Below are 20938 nucleotides of genomic sequence, written 5' to 3'. Positions count from 1 at the left end.
CGCAAAATTGTATTCACCTTTTTCAAAGCTTATTTAAATTTAAAAAATGCCTTTTATTGATGGCATCTTAGATATTGGAAGTTATCTGGCCAAAGTTATTCAAATGTTATATTAAAAACAGCCAGTCTTTTGAACGGCTCTTTGAAATGATCGGATCCCAAAGACTCGGCTCTCAGTAAAGAGCCGTAAATCCCAGGTGCATTGAGTTGCCTTGTGTACGAAATGTGCGGTATAAATAAAGTTGCCTTGCCTTGCCATCACTACTGCAAACAGAATCTTGATTTTAACATACTGTATTTGGTCAATTTGACAGCAATGTTAAAGCCTTCTTCAGTGGCCCTGTCATGTCTTCTATCCTACAGATTAGAACTCTTCTAAAATCCCCTTTGTGCTACGTACCAGCAGAATCTCAATGGTACCAAGGATGTACATGGAACCGGCAAACGTGGTGCCCAGATAAAAACACAGGCCGACGGCTCCACCGAACTCGGGCCCCAGCGACCGGGAGATCATGTAGTACGACCCTCCGGCTAAAACAAAACAAACACAAGGAGGTTATAATGGGACAGAGTCTGAGTGCTACTTCTGTGCGTGTGCAGCCTTACCTGGCACGACACCGTTAGTAGCGATTGCACTCATTGAGATGGCTGTCAGCATGGTCTGTGGAGACAAGGTAATGATATTAGAATAGTTAGAGGGATTTACAACAGCGAAGCAAAAATAATGACATGGCATACGTTTAAACAGGGATTCTCAGACATCGCAGAGAGAGAGAGAGAAAGCCATTTCAAAGGTAAACAATCAAGTTGACTCCCCCGTCCCTCCTGATTGGACCTGAAAAGCTTGTCTCATTGGTCAAAGTGATGGGGATTCTGATTAGTGTCTGAGATCAGAATAAGGATAGACTTTAGACTAAATATACTGATCTAACTGATCTACAGACTATCCCTTTAATGTGGGGCAGAGTCCTGATTGTACAGATCTGGTCTGTTCACAGAAGAATCTGTATCTAAAGGTGTTTCTAAGTGTGGTATGGGCAGGAGATGGTTTGTAGTGAATCTGTAATGCCCAGATCTAGAGCTGAAGTAGAGCTTAATCCCATGGCTCTTAAAGGTACTATACCTGATTTTTTTTTCTAGAATAGAACAAATTAGTTTTGTCCTCCTTCAGTATATTGTAAACTCAGGCATTTGTGGTAATGATATTGTGCATGTGACGTGAGAGTGAGTGGTTGGTGGTGGCTGGAGGGGCTGATGGCACAGATTTGCAGCCTTGTTTCCGTCAGTCTACCCAGGGCAGCTGTGTCAGGGTAGCTTACCATCACATGCTATAAAATTAAGTCCTTCCCTTTTAGTTTCATGAATGTGTAAACTAGTTTTCCTGCATTTCATTGTTTGTTAGTAAAAAGGTCAGGGATATGGCCTTTGACATAGTGACAGAGCAGTGATGGTCCAAAGGAGCCAGTGATGGACTTTGTTCACATGACATCCACACAGAGAAGCACATCCTGCATCATGGCGGCTCTGGCTCTGCCCGGCCTGCAGCGCCTCAGAGCCTTCGACCATAGCTTTGCTCCAGCTCGTCTGCCTTGATAAGTGGATATCAGTGAAGAGCAGAAGCTTTATCTTTGTCACTCCTTGGTCATGGCTGTCCCATCCACTGTCCTGTCACGCTTTACCACAGCAAATGCTACAGAGTCCAGTCTACTTGTAACGAGCAGTCATTTTATGATTGAAAACTAATATATTCAATCCTTCTTCTCCTCATTGTCCAGTTTAATTATTCTAAAACCTACTTTAAAAGCCTTAACACTCAGTTGAACATAGTTTTGTTGCTTCGTTACTTAGCGAGGTGATTTCAATGTCCTCTAACACAATAAGTGATTTCACAGAAAAGCCGGGAACACTTCTGAGGCTGAGAGATTGCAGACATAAGCCCTTTAGAAGCGTCTTAACAACCGAGCAGCTCCAAACGCTCAACAAAAGATGTCATTTATCACACTTACAAGGGGACAAAGTCTTCCAAAGACAAATGCAGACAGTGGACAATGGAGAAGGGAAACTGACACTAAGGCCCATTCAAAGGTAGAGAAAACGAGAGATCAGAACAGACCGCAAAATAAAACAATGTTGTTTCTCTGTCGTCCAGGTGGTTCATTAACAGATGCTTTTGCTTGAATGTTTTTAAGACATAGGACTGCAATATCTACTTATTTACCAACAAACTCCCCAGACGCCCGTGTGCAGGGCAGGCCTGTGGCCCTGTTTCCTGGTTCTCCTCAGGACTGAGCGGTCTGAGCGTGAGCAGCTGTTACAGCAGTCTAACCAGCTGCAGACAAACGCATGCATTATTCTGTCAAAGTCTGGGGACGTTTACGTAGTAGCACAGGTGGGTGGAGTAGTCAAAATATTTACTTAAAGAGTAACATTACTTTGAAATACTTTTACTGAAAAGTAGTGACCCAAATATTTACAGTACATGAAGAAAATTTGTCTCGAGTAACTGTTTCTGTAGTGACATCAATTATGAGAAATCATGTGTACATTTTATAGAAATCATAATGAGGATCTAGGAAATAACAAAATTCATCTATTTACACGTTAAAATGAAGATTTAACACTGAAATATTGAAAGTGAAACACTGAAAGTGATATACGCAAAAAACTACCTAGTTACGTAAAAAAAAAACTTGTAGTACATGTAGCTGCACCTGTGCGTAATAGTAGCTCCAATTAAGGCTAAACAACACAAAGCTACGAGTTATTAAAGCGGTGCTTATCAGATTATTTTCTGTACTAGAGTAACATTTATTTGTGACAAAGAAACTTGAGTCTTGAGTCAAAATACAGCGTCTTTTCTTCCAGCTCAAACCAGGAAGTCAGGCTAAAATAGCACAGTGTTAGCATAAGCATTAGTATAAGCATTAGCATAAGCATTAGCATTAGCATAAGCATTAGCATTAGCGGTCCACCTTGTTCACGTCTCAACTCTGTCTGGAATGAACTCCAGGTGAGACGTGCTTCTAATGATCTCAAGTGAAGAGTTGGGAGAGCTAGAAACGAGTTTAGGACAACTGCTGAGAGAGTTTACTCCTCTAACTCTAACTTTCATGATTTGACAACAGTGAGTAGTTCAGGGAGTGCAGACATGTTAAGCTGGCATGGCAATTTGAGCGCTGAAAGTCCACTAAAGATGTCCGGACTCCAAAAAGTCAGTGTGGCTTTTGAACTCCGTGGAGGTTATTTTTAGGAGCTGACCTGTGAGCGGCGGCTGATGTGGAAGAATTGGTGCACACTCCGATGGGCCTGAGCAGTGAAAATGAACATTAATCTGTTGGACTAAGCCGGCCGCTCTTATTATGTAATGGCAGGAGTGCAGTGGGGAGAAAAGCCTCCTAATGCACTTAAGCCAGATTGTAATATATGAAATGGAGTTCACGTCTTTGCAGGCACTCCCTGCTTTATCAACCAGGACTGAGGAGGAGACACTTTCGAAACAGTTTACACGCCATTTACACAAAGCATTACATAATCCATTCAGAATGCAAAGAGTAACAAGTGTGAAGAACTGAGATATTAGAAATGAAGAACTGGGACATTAGAAATGAAGAACTGGGACATTAGAAATGAAGAACTGGGACATTAGAAATGAAGAACTGGGACATTAGAAATGAAGAACTGGGATATTAGAAATGAAGAACTGGGACATTAGAAATGAAGAACTGGGACATTAGAAATGAAGAACTGGGACATTAGAAATGAAGAACTGGGATATTAGAAATGAAGAACTGGGACATTAGAAATGAAGAACTGGGACATTAGAAATGAAGAACTGGGACATTAGAAATGAAGAACTGGGACATTAGAAATGAAGAACTGGGACATTAGAAATGAAGAACTGGGACATTAGAAATGAAGAACTGGGACATTAGAAATGAAGAACTGGGACATTAGAAATGAAGAACTGGGACATTAGAAATGAAGAACTGGGATATTAGAAATGAAGAACTGGGACATTAGAAATGAAGAACTGGGACATTAGAAATGAAGAACTGGGACATTAGAAATGAAGAACTGGGACATTAGAAATGAAGAACTGGGATATTAGAAATGAAGAACTGGGATATTAGAAATGAAGAACTGGGACATTAGAAATGAAGAACTGGGATATTAGAAATGAAGAACTGGGACATTAGAAATGAAGAACTGGGATATTAGAAATGAAGAACTGGGACATTAGAAATGAAGAACTGGGATATTAGAAATGAAGAACTGGGACATTAGAAATGAAGAACTGGGACATTAGAAATGAAGAACTGGGACATTAGAAATGAAGAACTGGGATATTAGAAATGAAGAACTGGGATATTAGAAATGAAGAACTGGGACATTAGAAATGAAGAACTGGGATATTAGAAATGAAGAACTGGGACATTAGAAATGAAGAACTGGGATATTAGAAATGAAGAACTGGGACATTAGAAATGAAGAACTGGGACATTAGAAATGAAGAACTGGGACATTAGAAATGAAGAACTGGGACATTAGAAATGAAGAACTGGGACATTAGAAATGAAGAACTGGGATATTAGAAATGAAGAACTGGGACATTAGAAATGAAGAACTGGGATATTAGAAATGAAGAACTGGGATATTAGAAATGAAGAACTGGGACATTAGAAATGAAGAACTGGGACATTAGAAATGAAGAACTGGGACATTAGAAATGAAGAACTGGGATATTAGAAATGAAGAACTGGGACATTAGAAATGGAAAAGTTCGGAAGAAGTTTGGACACAACCAACGATATAAATGCAAGTGCTCCCTGTTATTTATTGTAAGAAAAAAAATCAGGGATAAGGTCTTTAAATTACCATAAAAATATAAAACTATACGATTCTGATGAAAAAGAACAGTTTAAAGGCACACTACCTAGCAGTGTGCATTATACTGCTGCCAGCTAAACAAAACCTAATGACCAGCTGGACATTGAAAAAGCTGTTTTTGCAATCAGAGAATGGATTTGGATGAGGACCTGTTTGGTCCATTTTTAGGTATTTTTCTAAAAAATAAATAAAAGTAAATCTATGAAATACTGACTCAAAATCAGACAAAAAACTTTTGCATCAAACATTCAGCAGGGAGATACCATTTGAACTAACTTAGAGGGAGGTTTAGTTTAAGTTGGTGCAGTCCAATCAGAGACAGAGAAGTCTCCGCATGAGTAAAGGAGGAAACAGAAAATGGCAGGACAAAGGCATTAGCATAAGTCATATATAGTTTATCTCCATAAGTTGGTGCTGACTGAGGAGTGGTATCAGGCTCAGACAGTGTGTACAGCGGGCCAGGTGAAGAAAAAAAAAAATGTTAGAAAAGTGGTATTTGAACCAGCTACCTCTGATTAATGAAGCCAGTGCCCTATAGTTGAGCTGTAACTCTGTAAACCTAAGGGCCGGTCTGAATCATTCCATTTTCGGGCTGAAATGAGGCCCCAGCCCGCCCCCCGGGCAAAATGTAACTCTGATCTCTAGTGAAAAGAGCTTCGATGTGGGGATGGCCTTCAGTTCTCCCTCTACAGGCCTGGCAGAACTCTATTCCACACCAGGCCCACTACATACTCTCTGTGGCCCATTACATAACAGTTATACACTACAAAAACTAAATATCAAGCATGGGTTTATATGACTTCAATTGAGGACACTGATCTTGTTTTGAGCAGTTTAGACTTAGTATACTTTGCTAGTTTGAGGACATTTCTCACTGATTCTAAGGTTCTAAATAAGCAAAAAATGACTGAAATAATGACAAAATGTATTGAAATAAGTCAGAAACATCTCAGAACAAGTGAAATAATCCAGGTCAAATGCCCAAATAAATCTTCATTAGTCAAAACAACTCAAATTTAAATCATTTTTGCTTGTTTTGAGACATTTAGACAATCTAGATATACATTTTTTTGGAGTGTAGACAATTGTCACAAGTGTTTAAGTGTGCAGGAGCGGCTGTATGATTGTAAATCATCATGTATGCCGATGATCTTGTATTTAGTCCAAGCAGTGCTGGTGTGCAGGAGCTTTTAAACGTGTGTTCCAAATATGTTGTGGATTGTGACGTCAAGTATAATGCGAGTGTCATAGTGATTTGGAGAACAAGAGACGACGACGTTTTGAATTTTCCTTCATTTAATTTGTGTAGGAATAATCGGACCTGGTGTAGCAAGTATAAATATTTGGGACATTTTATCACTGATGATCAGGCAGATGATGATGACGTGCTCCAGCAGGGCTGTGTGTGCAGGCTAACATTGTCCTCTTCACTACATTTGTACACGCACCACTGTTGTACACAGTTATATACAGCACTCCTGTGGTCAAACTATAAGCGTTGGAATAATAGAAAACTTAACATGGCATATAATGACTGTCTAAGAATTTTGCTGAAAAGTCCTCAATGGGAGAGTGCCAGACACGTATTGTTTCTGCTCAGATCAGAGCTTTTCATGCAGTTTTGAGAAACCTAATGTACAGATTTATTTGTTGGCTCAACAACTGTGACAATATGATTATTATGAGCTTGACCAACATCAAAGTCAGTTCCTGAACTGTGGCGACACTGGTACAGCTGTCTGCTCTAAACGTTGTGTAATAAAGGTTGATGTTGATGATAATGATGATGATGATATACAACATAAAATATCTCAATAACAATCATATTTCAGTTCTAATAATACTGGGAGATGATTGCACATGTCCGTTGTCTTTCATTCTGTTGTTGCCAGATAAAGATGAAGTAATCTCCTGTCGAATATGGGCACATAAATCTGTTAGCCAGGCACCAGTGAAGCCAGATGGAGAGGAAAAAAAAAAGCCTGTTGCTATTCTGAGTCAACTTCACAGCGCTTCACTAATGCAGCACAACTTTCCAACAAATGACAATCCGCCCTAATGACTGAGACAAAGAGGAGAGTGAGGGCGCGGGGATGTCACAAAGCAGAGGCGGTGGTCCGAGGCCTCCATTTGCTCCTTGCATAACGCCCACACGTCAGCGCGCTAATGACTTTAGCTCTAAATCCCCAGATAAAGGACGGCAAATATCAATGTCAAGGCTCACACGAGTGCGTCGCTCACTTCTGTGCTCTCAGCAGACAATGGCACAGCACTTTGGGGGGGAGGACGGGACAGACCCGGAGCACTAGGGGGCGTCCTCTGAGCCAATCAGAACGCTCCCCATTCTGCCACGGCACCAAACGGAGGAATGGCAAAATAAAGTTTTTGACCAACAACGTTTTAACCTCTGAACCAAAGCACATTTTTACATTTAAGGGCTTCATTAAGGCACTTCGGATGCTTTTTCCATACCATGCAGACAACAAACTTATTCCTAACTTTCCTAACATATTTGTGCATCCAAATTCTTCACAGGCACAAGCTTACAGGCACGTTTCACGACTTGCAGGGTCACTTTCGGGGTCACAGGAATGCTAGAAAACCATCCAGTAAGTTCATGACATTGATACAAATGTCTTTTAATTAGATGCAGTGTTTTTTTTACCCCCTTTTTACTTCGTAGCCTTTGTAGAAATGTAGTGGAGTAGACAGTATTATAGTATTATATTTATCTTTCCAATGCAGTGGAGCAAATGTAAGAAGTAAATGGACTTGGTAACGAGTCCCCCCACACCACAGTACTTACACAGGAGCAGCACAGGCCGACGATAGCCAGGGACTCCAGGATGCCGGCTGTGCCAACGATCCAGGTAAGGCGAAGGAACAGGATGACTCCCAGGATGTTCTGCAGGCAGGGCAGGTACACGCCCATGAAGGTGCCCATCTGAGGGCTCTGGAGGAGGAGAGCAAACAGCACAAATATTTTACACATTTCCGTAGGACAAATTATCGCAAGAGGACTCTAGTGCAAAATCCCTGAGGTCTTCAATCTCATTACTGACATTGTTGCTAACACATAACAAAACAATTTTAAAATGAGCAAAAGGGTAGTCATGTGATGATTTTCTTGATTAAGTCTTCATTAAATCATTTCAGCCTTGTTTTGGGTCTGATTTAGTCATTGGATTGGACACAATCTGATGAAAAAAGCTTTTGTGGGTTAAATTCCGTCAGTAGGGGTCAGTAGTGATCCCTGCTCACCTGGCTTTGACCCTCACCCACAGCCCTCCCTCCCTCCCTCCCTCCCTACGCTGCCCTGATGGTGCATTCAGAAGGGAAATATCAATAATCTTGTAGAATAAATATTCGTTATTTGTGTTGGGGGTGCGCTGGGGGACGCTGTTTCGAAGGTGGCACATCTAGCGATGCAATGTGGGAATACAACACTTCCGGGATAGCAAATGAAATAAGTGAGGGCAGCTTTCAAGGAATGTAATGTACTATTTTATCGGCTGGGCAGAAGAGAACTTTCACAAAAGTTTGTAGTTGCTTCTGAGCAGCAATTTTGAGCATTAAATGTGGGAAATCTTATTGCAAGACATTTATCAAGTGCTTTGGGTTCCAGCTCATGTTGGGATTGAGGGCAATGAGGATGTAGATATCCTTGAAAAGCAGTCATTAAAGCTAGAGTGAGTCGATCTGCAGATACATCTGTGTAAGTAGGAGGGAAAAGCTGTTGTGAAAAAGAAGATTATGGAAATTTGGTAAAAACATTGGGATTCACATGATACTGAAAGACATCTGTATTACTTAGAGGGGGTATTATGCTTTTTTCAGCCACATAGCACCAGTCTATAGCACACTAAAATGATGACGAAACCTTCTGTTGGTCTGTAAATGCAGTAAATGAAAATAACTGCTTTGTATAAAATTGCTCTTTCAAAATGGCTACACTGAACGCCTTGAAATAGGCCCCTGTCTCTTTAAGACGCTCCCTGACCCTTTCCGACACGCCCCCTCCACACGCTGTCTGTGGCATCACAACACTCTCTCGTTGTCTCAACAGTATTGAAACTACGATCGGTGCATTTTAATTTTTATTGTTGGAAAGGAGCTACTGTTTATCACTTTGTGAACAATGGCCACACAGGATATTATTTGGAGACGAACCTTCCACACCGGACGCTTGGAAGGGGCTCTTGCCTGAAAAATAACTGCTGTTTGGAGGCTTCTCTTTGCAACTGCCATGCCCTATGGATCTCTAACTATACCCCCATGGACGACACCAGGATCTGCAGGAGCCCATACCATTCAAAGAAGGACATTACCTGTGCAGGTGGACAGTGGTTTTTCGAGGTTACCCGTTAGCTTGTTATAATCGACTACAGCTCATTGTTGATGAAAAGTCTGCAATAAACCACAAATGTGTGAAGCCAGGCTCATTGTGTGATCATCGTAAAGGCTGCTTCGAGTAGTTGCTGCTTTATTGACGTTATTTGTGCATAATATGCTGCCTGTTTTCAATGAATGTTGTGAAGGTGAAGGTTGTTAGCTTGTCGTGGCTAATAGTGCCTTAGCTCCGGGAGAAAACCACTCGGCTACGACTCACTGTAGATGAAATGTGAGCAATAAACTACAAAATCAACAAGCCAGGCTCCGTGTGTGATCATCATAAAGGCTGCTTCAAGCAGTTGCCTGTTTTAGTGACGTTTTCAATGCATAATATGCTGCTTGTATTCAGTGAATTTTCCTTGAATGAATTTGTCTTTGTAAAAGTCTCAGAGCTGCTGTGGCTCCGGTTCACAACACATGAAGCTAATCCTCCATGATGACTCTGACTGTTTACATCTTAGGGCTAGACACCGCGGGGAGGGGGTTCTGCTGAGGGGCAGTGGTTGGTTATTCGGCTGGTGACGAAAGGTCAGAGGCAAACCTATCCCTAAAATGGCCGCCATCAGAGTTTTTACACATTACTCAAAAATACGTGAATGTGCCAAGGCAACACTTCAGACATGTGTTTAATGAGGGAATGACATAATAACATGATGTAAAGCTTGAAAAAGTCCATTTTGCATAATACCCCCTCTTTAAAAAGAACTGTTGGCCCCCGTAGTGGTGTGACCGTAAGAAGAAGAGAGGAAGTTGTCATGACTCGACTCAGGATGGGGCACACAGGCCTAAACAGGACACTTAAGAGGTGCTTGTCCCTATTGTGAGCAGGTGGAGACGGTGCATTGACTGTACTTTTTATATGTTTTTCCCTGCCTTTCTCTCTATCCCTAACCCTGTAAGTACAATATGCCCGGTGGCAAATGCACCATGTTGTGGATGCCAGCCGCCACTGAAATCCAAAAGAAGAAAGAATGTAGTGTGTTGAAATGAATTTCTTATTTTTTATTACTATTATTGTTATTTATTTATTTATTCTTTTCATGTCATGTAATTTGTATTTTATTTTTTATTTTATTTATTTATTTTTTCTTTGTTTTTGTTTTTGTTTTGTTCTTTGTTTCTCAGGGGGGGTGGGGGGGGTGGTGGTGGTGAAAAGAAAAAATCAGAGACCTTTGTTGTGGCTTGTTGCTCTGACTTGTCAATAAACAAAAAGTTAAAAAAAGAAATGAAATTAAGTGCAATATTGCAATATATCATTATTGCAAGAAGTTATGGAATATCACATATTTTCTATATTACACAGTCCTGTACTTCAGCTGTTGACATCCTGACCCAATCCCGATAAAAGTATTAGCCGTCAATCAGGGCATTTTTAAAGTATTAGCTTGGATTTAGTGACTTGATCCAATCCACCAAACGAGCACCGCACAGAGATGACCAGACGTCCAGAGAAATTCATGGCTGTTGTCCAGATCCTGGATGCAGCCTAGACGCGTGTCTGAGACGGTCAGTGTCTCTGCCTCAGCTAAAACAGCCTTTGCTCACAGCGGTGCATCTCACACGTCCCACATTTTCGTGGTAATCAGCAGATTTAAAAAAAGAACTTGTAAAAACACTTCTGTGTATGTGTTAAAGCCTTTTCAGAGTCGTGATGTGCTTCACTCTGTTGACGACAGGGTGCAACTCACACATGCATGTTTATCTAATGTGAATATTATGTAAGCCTTAATGTAACCAAAAGTTTCATCCATCTGAAATGTTACGCCAAATTAAAACTAACAACTTGATAATCACTCAAAGGCCCAAAGGATCATAAAGCTCACATTTGGACAAGGCCCAAACCTTCCTGTTCTGCGCCAAAGGTGGAATTTATACAAATCAACCTGAATGTGAAACATTACGCACCACCACACGAGGTCTGCACCTGCCGCACGCAGTCCACTCCGCACTTGATTTTATCTTTATTTTCCTCAGAAATGATCAAGATGATAAAAATGTAAAATCGTAGACATCAACCATAGGCTTTGTGTAAAGTGTTGAAGTCTTTCGTTTCTATAAAAACTCTCTCATGATCATCTCATGTTTAGGCAAAACCCCCTCATGTTTAGGAAAAACCCTCTCATGTTTAGGCAAAACCCTCTCATGTTTAGGAAAAACCCTCTCATGTTTAGGCAAAACCCTCTCATGTTTAGGCAAAACCCTCTCATGTTTAGGCAAAACCCTCTCATGTTTAGGCAAAACCCTCTCATGTTTAGGTAAAACCCTCTCATGTTTAGGCAAAATCCTCTCATGTTTAGGCAAAACCCTCTCATGTTTAGGCAAAACCCTCTCATGTTTAGGCAAAACCCTCTCATGTTTAGGTAAAACCCTCTCATGTTTAGGCAAAACCCTCTCATGTTTAGGTAAAACCCTCTCATGTTTAGGCAAAACCCTCTCATGTTTAGGCAAAACCCTCTCATGTTTAGGAAAAACCCTCTCATGTTTAGGAAAAACCCTCTCATGTTTAGGTAAAACCCTCTCATGTTTAGGAAAAACCCTCTCATGTTTAGGCAAAACCCTCTCATGTTTAGGTAAAACCCTCTCATGTTTAGGCAAAATCCTCTCATGTTTAGGCAAAACCCTCTCATGTTTAGGCAAAACCCTCTCATGTTTAGGCAAAACCCTCTCATGTTTAGGTAAAACCCTCTCATGTTTAGGAAAAACCCTCTCATGTTTAGGTAAAACCCTCTCATGTTTAGGAAAAACCCTCTCATGTTTAGGTAAAACCCTCTCATGTTTAGGAAAAACCCTCTCATGTTTAGGTAAAACCCTCTCATGTTTAGGAAAAACCCTCTCATGTTTAGGAAAAACCCTCTCATGTTTAGGAAAAACCCTCTCATGTTTAGGAAAAACCCTCTCATGTTTAGGCAAAACCCTCTCATGTTTAGGCAAAACCCCCTCATGTTTAGGAAAAACCCCCTCATGTTTAGGCAAAACCCTCTCATGTTTAGGCAAAACCCTCTCATGTTTAGGCAAAACCCTCTCATGTTTAGGCAAAACCCTCTCATGTTTAGGAAAAACCCTCTCATGTTTAGGAAAAACCCTCTCATGTTTAGGCAAAACCCTCTCATGATGGCCTCATGTGAAGGCTCCTGTGCGCACATTTCTGCTCCAGGTGAAGGGAGATTACGCGGTGCTGCACGTCCAGAGGGTTTCATAAAGTTTGGGTTTTGCTCGTCCCAGGACCTGCTATGACGACATCACTGTCAAAGTCCAGGGCTGAGGGTTAGGCCTGACAGTGCATGAGTTTGAGTTCAGAAAGTATATGTTTATAAATGATAAACATAAGAGTCTTGGGTGTGCTAGTGGCACCTTGACAGTCTTCTTCTTGGGGCCCTCGTCCTCATCAGCCTCCTCGTGCTCTTGGGCGCCCTGGGTGAGGTTAGTGTAGTTGGCCAGTTTATTGAGGAGCGACGACACCATGGGATGACTGTCCATTTCCTCCTGCAGAGACACAATCACACACACAATTCACATTATTTATTTATTCTACTTTAGTTTGGTTTACAGTCAGTCATTATATGAGTCACTGCTTCGAGCAGGGTCATGAAAGTTTACTTTGAGGCGGTCTGATGTTTTCCTACTCAATAAAAGGAGGCTCTCCATGTAAAGAGCAGCAGACAGAAAGGCTCAGGCTGCAGAGACCTGCTCACTTGTTCCTCTATCGGGATGGAGCACTGGTTTAGGTACAGCTCGTCTAAATCTGTGACTGACCCTTAACACTTTGAAAAGACCCACTCCCATTCTACAATAATGCACTGTATGCTGAATCATGCAGAACTTCACAAATCTGTGGCCATTGTACAACCATTTGCCAAATCATTTGACTTTGACTTTACTTACAACTATGCACACTCTTCCTGGAAAATAAGTTTAGTTGGTGCACAAACCCTCACCTCGAACAGAGCCATGTTGGTGCCATCGTAGCTGTTGCTGTTGGCCTTGTCATTGTTGTCTGTGTTGTTGATGAAAGGACTGTTTTCTTTTGGAACACCATCACCTGTGGACACACCAGAGGAGGGTTAGCACACTTTTAGATTATAATAACAAGGCATTGGTTTTATATAGCACTTTTCTGGACACGCTTTCCATTGCGTTATTCATTCACTCCATACTTGGTGATGGTAAGCTACTGTTGTAGCCACAGCTGCCCTGGGATAGAATGCAGAAGCGAGGCTGTCAGTCTGTGCCATTGGCCCCTCCTACCACCAACCACTCACTCACTCACTTCATTCACCCAGGCTGGTGTTCCCAAACGGCTATATATAGTTTCTAACTTTGTTTTCCGCAATGTACTGATTTCAGCCCTCCAAACTATCTTTTTAAGCCAAGAGCTGACATTAGCACATATTGTGAGGGCAGGATTGTAAGAGAGTAAGTAAAAGAGTGTGTTCAGGTGTTTGTCCTGGGAGCACCACCACTTTGGGCCAACCTGAGCAGTAAGTTTTTGGAGGTGGGGGAAACGATTACACCCAGGAGAAACCTGGCTGGCAGCCTTCAGTGATGCTCTGAAACTGTGCAGCGCCGCCTGGGTTTGTCCCTGTTGCAGAGCGTGGTGTCCTGCACTGGTCAGCTCCTGCCATTACAACTCTTTTTGTGTCGTCCAAAAAAAATAAGATGCGATTCCTGGCACATTTAAACAAATTATATAGATTTGAAAAGAGAAAAAACAGGCGATAAGAGCATGTAGATATGTGTTCGAGTGTCCAGCAGCTAACACTCTTTTCTCTTTTCTCTATGCTGTGTTACACAGTATGTGACATTTGATTTATAGCATTCCATCCAGACTTAATGAACACTACTATTCCTGATAAAGCTGATCTCTGACAGCAGCAGCTGGTCCGATAGAAAGAACATTTGGCACAGCATGGCGAGCTCCATGCTGACAGAGTTCTAACAGCACACTGTGAGGAGGGGCTCCAGCTCCACTCAGGGGCCTCACCCTCACACCAGCGGGACACGATACAAAGGAATGGTCGAGTTACTTTTCATAGTTTTTCCACAATCCTGCAGTGTTGAGAAAGAGCATAGACAGCAGAGCAGAGGTGAACACAACTGACACGAGCCAAGGCCAAGTGCAACATGTGGAGACAATGTGAAAGACAATCCCAGGCATATGGACCGTACACTGGTCAATGCATATGGACCATACACTGGTCAGATGCATATGGACCATACACTGGTCAGATGCATATGGACCATACACTGGTCAGATGCATATGGACCATACACTGGTCAGATGCATATGGACCATACACTGGTCAAATAGATCAAAAATCAAAACAACAAAGTGGCCTGTGTTTCAGCGAGGATGAGAGTAATGATCTTCGTGAAGCCCTTTGAGCCTAATGTCTCCTCCCAGGCACAGTGCTGAACAGAAGTTGGGAGCTCCTCTGGGCACCCACGGGTGCCTGGTCATCCATCAGTGGGACAGCTCTGCACTGTGGGAGGATCCAGCTGCAGTGGGAGTAAGAGGCTTGCAGCGTGGCTTAGTGCGCTGTAATCACAGTCAAAGTCACAGCGCCCTTGTTCAGAGGAACAATAGGTGAATCCAGAGGTTTAATAAGCAGATATCTCACATCACTCCTGTGGACTGTCCCTCTGTGCAGCGGAGCTCAGAGACTGAAGGACACAGATTGTCTTTAATGACGCTGGTAAATCCTCTTTAAGAGCAGGCGACGCTTATAAATGGCTCTGCAGTTTGTAAATAGAGTGAGCTGCCCTCGTGTGTGTGTGTGTGTGTGTGTGTGTGTGTGTGTGTGTGTGTGTGTGTGTGTGTGTGTGTGTGTGTGTGTGTGTGTGTGTGTGTGTGTGTGTGTGTGTGTGTGTGTGGTGTGTGTGTGGGTGTGTGTGCGTGTGTGTGTGTGGTTACCACGTCACACCGGAACTCTTGGCTTTTAATTAAGATGCCACTACAGCACTCCACCTCAGAGCTCCACCTCAGAGCTCCACCTCAGAGCTCCACCTCAGAGCTCCACCTCAGTGCTCCACCTCAGAGCTCCACCTCAGAGCTCCACCTCAGAGCTCCAGGAGTTAGGGCTTGGTGCGTAAGTACAACAGTGGAGACAATGTGAAAGACAATATGATGTACAGATGATCTCATAACCAAGGACCAGGAATGAAGCAATAAAACATCTCAAATCTAAAGTAGTGGTTCCCAACCTTTTTCTTATAGGGTACAAGACCTGTGCAGGGTGGATCAAAGCACTACAGCGGGACCATGGCACATTCTCTCATCTCTCGGGACAGTTCAGTTCACTGTGGGATAAATACAGCTCTGTCCTGTGAGAGTAAATGCAAATGAAAGTTGTGTGGCTGCAGCGTGATGGAGTTGAGCTGAGGGAGAATGTGAAAGTGAGAGAGCAGGCTCTTGGCAGTGCCGGTGAAAGCCAGACGCAACACACTCAGCTGCACGAGACTACGCTGAGTCTGTCTGTAACAGAACCAAATACTCCAGTCCAGTGGATTTCTATCAGCAGTTTGATTCTCTCTGGACGAGCTTATTGGCACGTCAAGAGGGACAGGCCAAAGATACATCGGAGAAACCACATTTGTACTATTTCTGTGCGGCCCAGTAGCAGATGGGTCACGGCCTGTTCCGGTCCCCAGACCGCTGGTTGGGGACCACTGATCTAAAGGTTGTCAACAGTGGAAGGAGAGACTACATTCTTCAACAACAGTGCAGAGTCAAAAGACCAAACACTAAATAAAAGCTGGTGTTGAAATGTTACACAGTATGGTTTTGGGTTTTCTTCTTTACCATTTAACTAAAAAAGAAAAATAAATCTGTTAAGAGCGAGCTTCCCCAGGGGGGCCCCCACCCCAATGCTTGTCCATAAATCATATACATCGAAAAGCATTTAGTTCGAAAGGAAATGCATGTATTTGGGATAATGCACAACTTTCTGTCTGAGCTACAGTCATCTGTCTAACGGTGTAAAGCACTATATATTCTTTTTGATAGAGTGGATTATCGTTGTTGGAGACGGTCGGATTAATAAGAGGGCCACAATGCTCTGGACCGCTCTACAGAGTAAGACCGTCTGGATTTCCGGGCAAATCACAGGTCACACTCCGGTTTCTCAGTATCAGACTCTGCAGAACACATGGGATAAGTCAGGCAGCGTTCCAGACAACACAGCCCTTAATAAGACGGAGACACCACCCATTCACACACAGAGGGAGCGGCTGCTGCAGTTTCAAAGTGTCAGATTGGATCTGATTCAATCATTATCACTACACTGCACTGGTAAAGAGATACACCACAGTTTACTGCAGTGATGCTAATGCACACAGCAGCTTACACTCACTGAAGAGGCTCTGGAGGCTACATACACCATCACTGCAGAGGAGCAACCCTTGTTAACGTCACAGGGCTTTCATTTAGCCTTTAGAGTGGAGTCAGAACTCCACCAGCTGCTGCAGAAAAAGCTGACTTACACGGCACAATTCATTCTAAAAATAAGTCACATTGACACACACACTGCGTAACACTTCGGACTATAATGTTTTCAAAGAATAAATTTAGAGGAAAACCTAATCTATTTAAATCTCAAATTATGCTGACTTAGGTCGACATCTAAATGTCGACAAATAAATAAATAAAAGAAAAGAAAAAATAAGAAATCTCCATGGAGACGAGCTGGAGACGTACCCACTCCCGGTAAAGTTACAATCATGCCTTAAGAGAGCTGATCCGCTCACAGCAAAGGCACACGTTTGTTTGTACATTTATGAGGTGCTTGTCAATGATGAAAATATCTGTCATAAAATAATATGACCCAATATTTTTTATTATTTTTCATTTTTCTATGAGGCCAGTATTACATTTGCATCCAAACTAAAATGTAGAGTCAAACAAGGATACAAACAGATCACTATGAGCCAGCCTGACCCTGACCCTCATCAGGACATCCCTCTGCCCCCGCACTACACAATCAAACATCTGTGAGCCGCTGTTTACCACAGTCATTATAACCCTACAGGCATAACTAAAACAGGCTCCTCCAGCAGCAATGAAGGGTCCTCCAGTTTAAGGTCAGTCCCTGAGATGGGTCAAAGTAGAGGACCCGTCACACTTCGGGGACACTAAAGTTCTCTGTTTACTCTTCTCCAGGAGAAGGACTGTGCTTCGACCACACAACGAGGAGCCAGCAGAGGGTTCTTACTCATTTCAGACCAAAGCAGCAGCTGAAACTGAACCAGCTTTAATATTATTTTCACAGGAATATTGTTTGCAGTGGAGGAGAAAGTAAAAGAGAACACATCTTTCTTCCTTATAATTGGTGTCACCCTGGAGTGAGGGAGGAGTTGGGGTGAACCTGCGAGAGACCGAGGACTGAAAGCCAGTGACTTAAAGGTTTAGGCTGTAACACATATACTGGGAACTGGGCCAGCTGGGGCAAGACCATGTTCTGAATGTCCCTCACGCACCGCCCCTTTCACGCTGAACTGTCGTTGTACTCCGGCCTCACAGCAGAGAGACCCCGGTTTGTATGGGGCTCAAATGGGTCAAATGCAGAGGGCAAATTTCCCAACGACGTACACAGAAAAGTACTTAAACACAACACGTGAAGCCCACGTGCGAACAGCCAGCTGAGCACTGACTCATTACCACGGGACAGTAGCAAACTAATAAACGGCGTGTAGCTACTGTACATGAGTAGATAGTGGAGCCCGTTGGAGTGTGAATGTGAGTGCACTGTAGCAGTCAGTCCTCAGAGACCTGCTCCATATTCCCTACAGTCCAATATGGACCCTGGCCTATTTACCCCTGTGTGTGTGTGCGTGTGTGTGTGTTTTTTGTGTGTGTGTGTGTTATAGAATTACCCATGACCACAACAGTAAAGACTCTGGACTGGAAAAACTCTGACAGCTATTTTATAGATTTTTTTATGGGCCTAACACCCTCTAGGGGTCATTTTGATTTCTTTAATCAGGCGTGTCTGCTGATATTTACTGCACTAATCTTTCATGTGCCATCTTCCTGTGTAAATATCTCATGTAAGAACTTGGACACCTGTGGCTCATGGTCAAGTGCAGCCTATATAATATAGCTGTGCTCAATAGTCCAAACTTTACGGTAATCCGTCTATCAAAAGCTTGATACAACCTGTCAACCTTGACCCCAATATCCAACACTTTACATGTATTTCTAAAAAATAATAGACATCAGCATTCTGACTAAAACTAGACTAAAATCCACGTATGGAAATGACTAAAATGTGACTAAGACTAAAGAGCATCTTAGTCAGACTAAAACTAAAGGGGCTGCCAAAAACACCATGCATGATGCCACCGTCTTTTCAAAAAAGTCAGCAATAGCATCCGACAAACTTGAATCTGCAGAGAGAGGAGGGTTTGACCACGCACAGGTTCAGAACAACTTTTGTAAAGGTGTTCAGACTGTAAACCTCACGAGGATGATGTTATCCCATGGTTCAAAGCTGACGTAAATAGTTTTTGCATGACACCAGATGACAAAGACGAGACCTTGTCCAGACACTCGGAACAACGGCATCAAAACACGTGCACAACTGTTTCAAGCACTTCAGTTCAATAACAGACTCTTCTGGATGTCCTTTGCATCCCATCAGCCCCCACGCACAGAACTGTCACACAGGTCTTCAGAATGATTCCATGTCATACAATTGATCATGGTATAAAAGGGCAATGATATTTCAGTCTACAAAGCTTTGGACGGAGCCCAGATGGTTCTTGCTGTACGTTTCTTATATTAAGTGTAATAAAGCACAAGGATGAAGGAAGCAGCAAGCCAAAACAAAAGCTGCCAAATACTTGCAAGAGATGCTTTGGGGAGGCAATTGGAGAACTGAAATGATCAGAATGAGTCCGAAGTTTTTATTACTTGTGTGACTAGGGCTGTGCAATTAATCGAAATTCGATTACGATTTCGATTACAACAGTAAACTATTACAAAACTAGCATAATCGCAAAAAATCGATTATAATTTGTATTTTTAAATTTCTTATTTTTTTTTTCAAAAAAAAAAAATTCAATTTGTTTTTCGCATTTTTTTCTAATTTTTTATTTTGGGATTTTTGTCACTTTTTTGCTGGATTTTTGTCCTTTTTTTGATGGATTTTTGTCACTTTTTTGATGGATTTTTGTCACTTTTTTGATGGATTTTTGTCACTTTTTTGATGGATTTTTGTCACTTTTTTGATGGATTTTTGTCACTTTTTTGATGGATTTTTGTCATTTTTTTGGATGGATTTTTGTCATTTTTTTTGATGGATTTTTGTCACTATTTTTGCTGGATTTTTGTCTTTTTTTGATGGATTTTTGTAATTTTTTAATGGATTTTTGTCACTTTTTTGATGGATTTTTTTAAAGGCAAAAAAATAATCGTTTGAATAATCGTGATTTCAATTATGACAAAAATAATCGTGATTATTATTTTTTAAATAATCGAGCAGCCCTATGTGATGTGTGACCTTCCTTTCCATTTAACCAGGAAAGTCACATTTAGATTCAGAATCTCATGGTCTGGCGAACCAGGGGAACCAGGGGAACTTTATTTTTCCAACACGCTTTGAACCCTGCGGCCGATTTATCCTTTATTTAACCAGGTTAGTCTCACTGAGTGCCAAGACTTCTTTTAATACAAGACAGGCCAGGCTAACGTGGGCAGCAGCAATAACATTAAAAACATACACAGCATTTGTTGAAACATTCACACACACATCATCTGGACTGGACTGACATCAAAGGGAAACTTCAAACTGTCCCTCTGTAACAAGCTCCATGTATTTTCCCCATTCATTTTCCCCATTCAGCAGAGTGGTCCCGAGGGCTGGGTACTGTTAAACGGTACCTACTCGGCACCGACCGGAAAGCTCCAGTAGAGGGCGGTATCCAAAGACTAAAAATCTTACGGTGACGAGTTTCTCTACTTTACACAGCCGGTCTGAGTAAGGACTAAACCAGGACTGAATGTATTTAATTTATTGGTTTATTTTGTAGGAACTAAGGGTGGGAACCTCCGGTACCTCCTCGTACCTCACGATTCAATACGATACATGGCCTACGACAATGATAAACTCACGATACGGCGATAAACGTTATATTGCACAATAATAACCTACGATACATCACGATTTATCTTTTAAAAACATACTACATATTATTCATCAGTTACATTTATTTCCATGAGCTTTGTACCCTTTTTCTGGGTGTATAAATGATCTGTGACTTATTGTAAATGGGTTTATAGATCTGTCAGGGACATCATTTACATTTAAATAAACAAGACACCACACTCCTATCTCAACCCCAAAGTAATCTTATTTATAATTCTAAAAACTATCATTAAAAGTAATATATCTGTGTGACAGTGATTGGTCCAAGTGCTTAAAACTTTAGTGCTGCCCCCTGCTGTCCTGACTCAATTCTTGATCATTATTGGAATCTAGTGACTGAAAACGGTGGAGCACTGCAGCCTCATTAATATGCAAGACATCATTAAAGGCATTGATATCGGAATAAAAAGTATCGGCATCTCGATATATTGGAAAATCGATATATTGTCATACTCCCAGCAGGGACAGTGCATGTTAATGAACAAGCCACTTCAGACTGTAGCCTTGGCCTGATTAAGT

General features: G+C 41.9%; 1 protein-coding gene across 4 annotated transcripts in view; it reads right to left on the bottom strand.

Moving 5' to 3' along the window:
- slc12a7b (solute carrier family 12 member 7b) overlaps positions 1 to 20938 on the bottom strand; it is a 93002-nt gene that overhangs the window by 23356 nt on the left and 48708 nt on the right. For all 4 annotated transcript variants that reach the window (XM_079575909.1, XM_079575911.1, XM_079575910.1 and 1 more), the window contains exons 2-6: positions 13214 to 13317; positions 12630 to 12761; positions 7693 to 7839; positions 606 to 660; positions 400 to 530 (exon numbers count right to left, since the gene is read on the bottom strand). In XM_079575909.1, the coding sequence (XP_079432035.1) occupies positions 400 to 530; positions 606 to 660; positions 7693 to 7839; positions 12630 to 12761; positions 13214 to 13317 (569 nt within the window). The remainder of the gene's footprint in view (positions 1 to 399; positions 531 to 605; positions 661 to 7692; positions 7840 to 12629; positions 12762 to 13213; positions 13318 to 20938) is intronic.

This window comes from Gobius niger (assembly GCF_951799975.1).
Source record: "Gobius niger genome assembly, chromosome: 18".
In the NCBI taxonomy this organism is placed as follows: Eukaryota; Metazoa; Chordata; class Actinopteri; order Gobiiformes; family Gobiidae; genus Gobius; species Gobius niger.
Note: the sequence above shows the minus strand (reverse complement) of the source record. Positions and strands in the feature narration are given on the sequence as shown.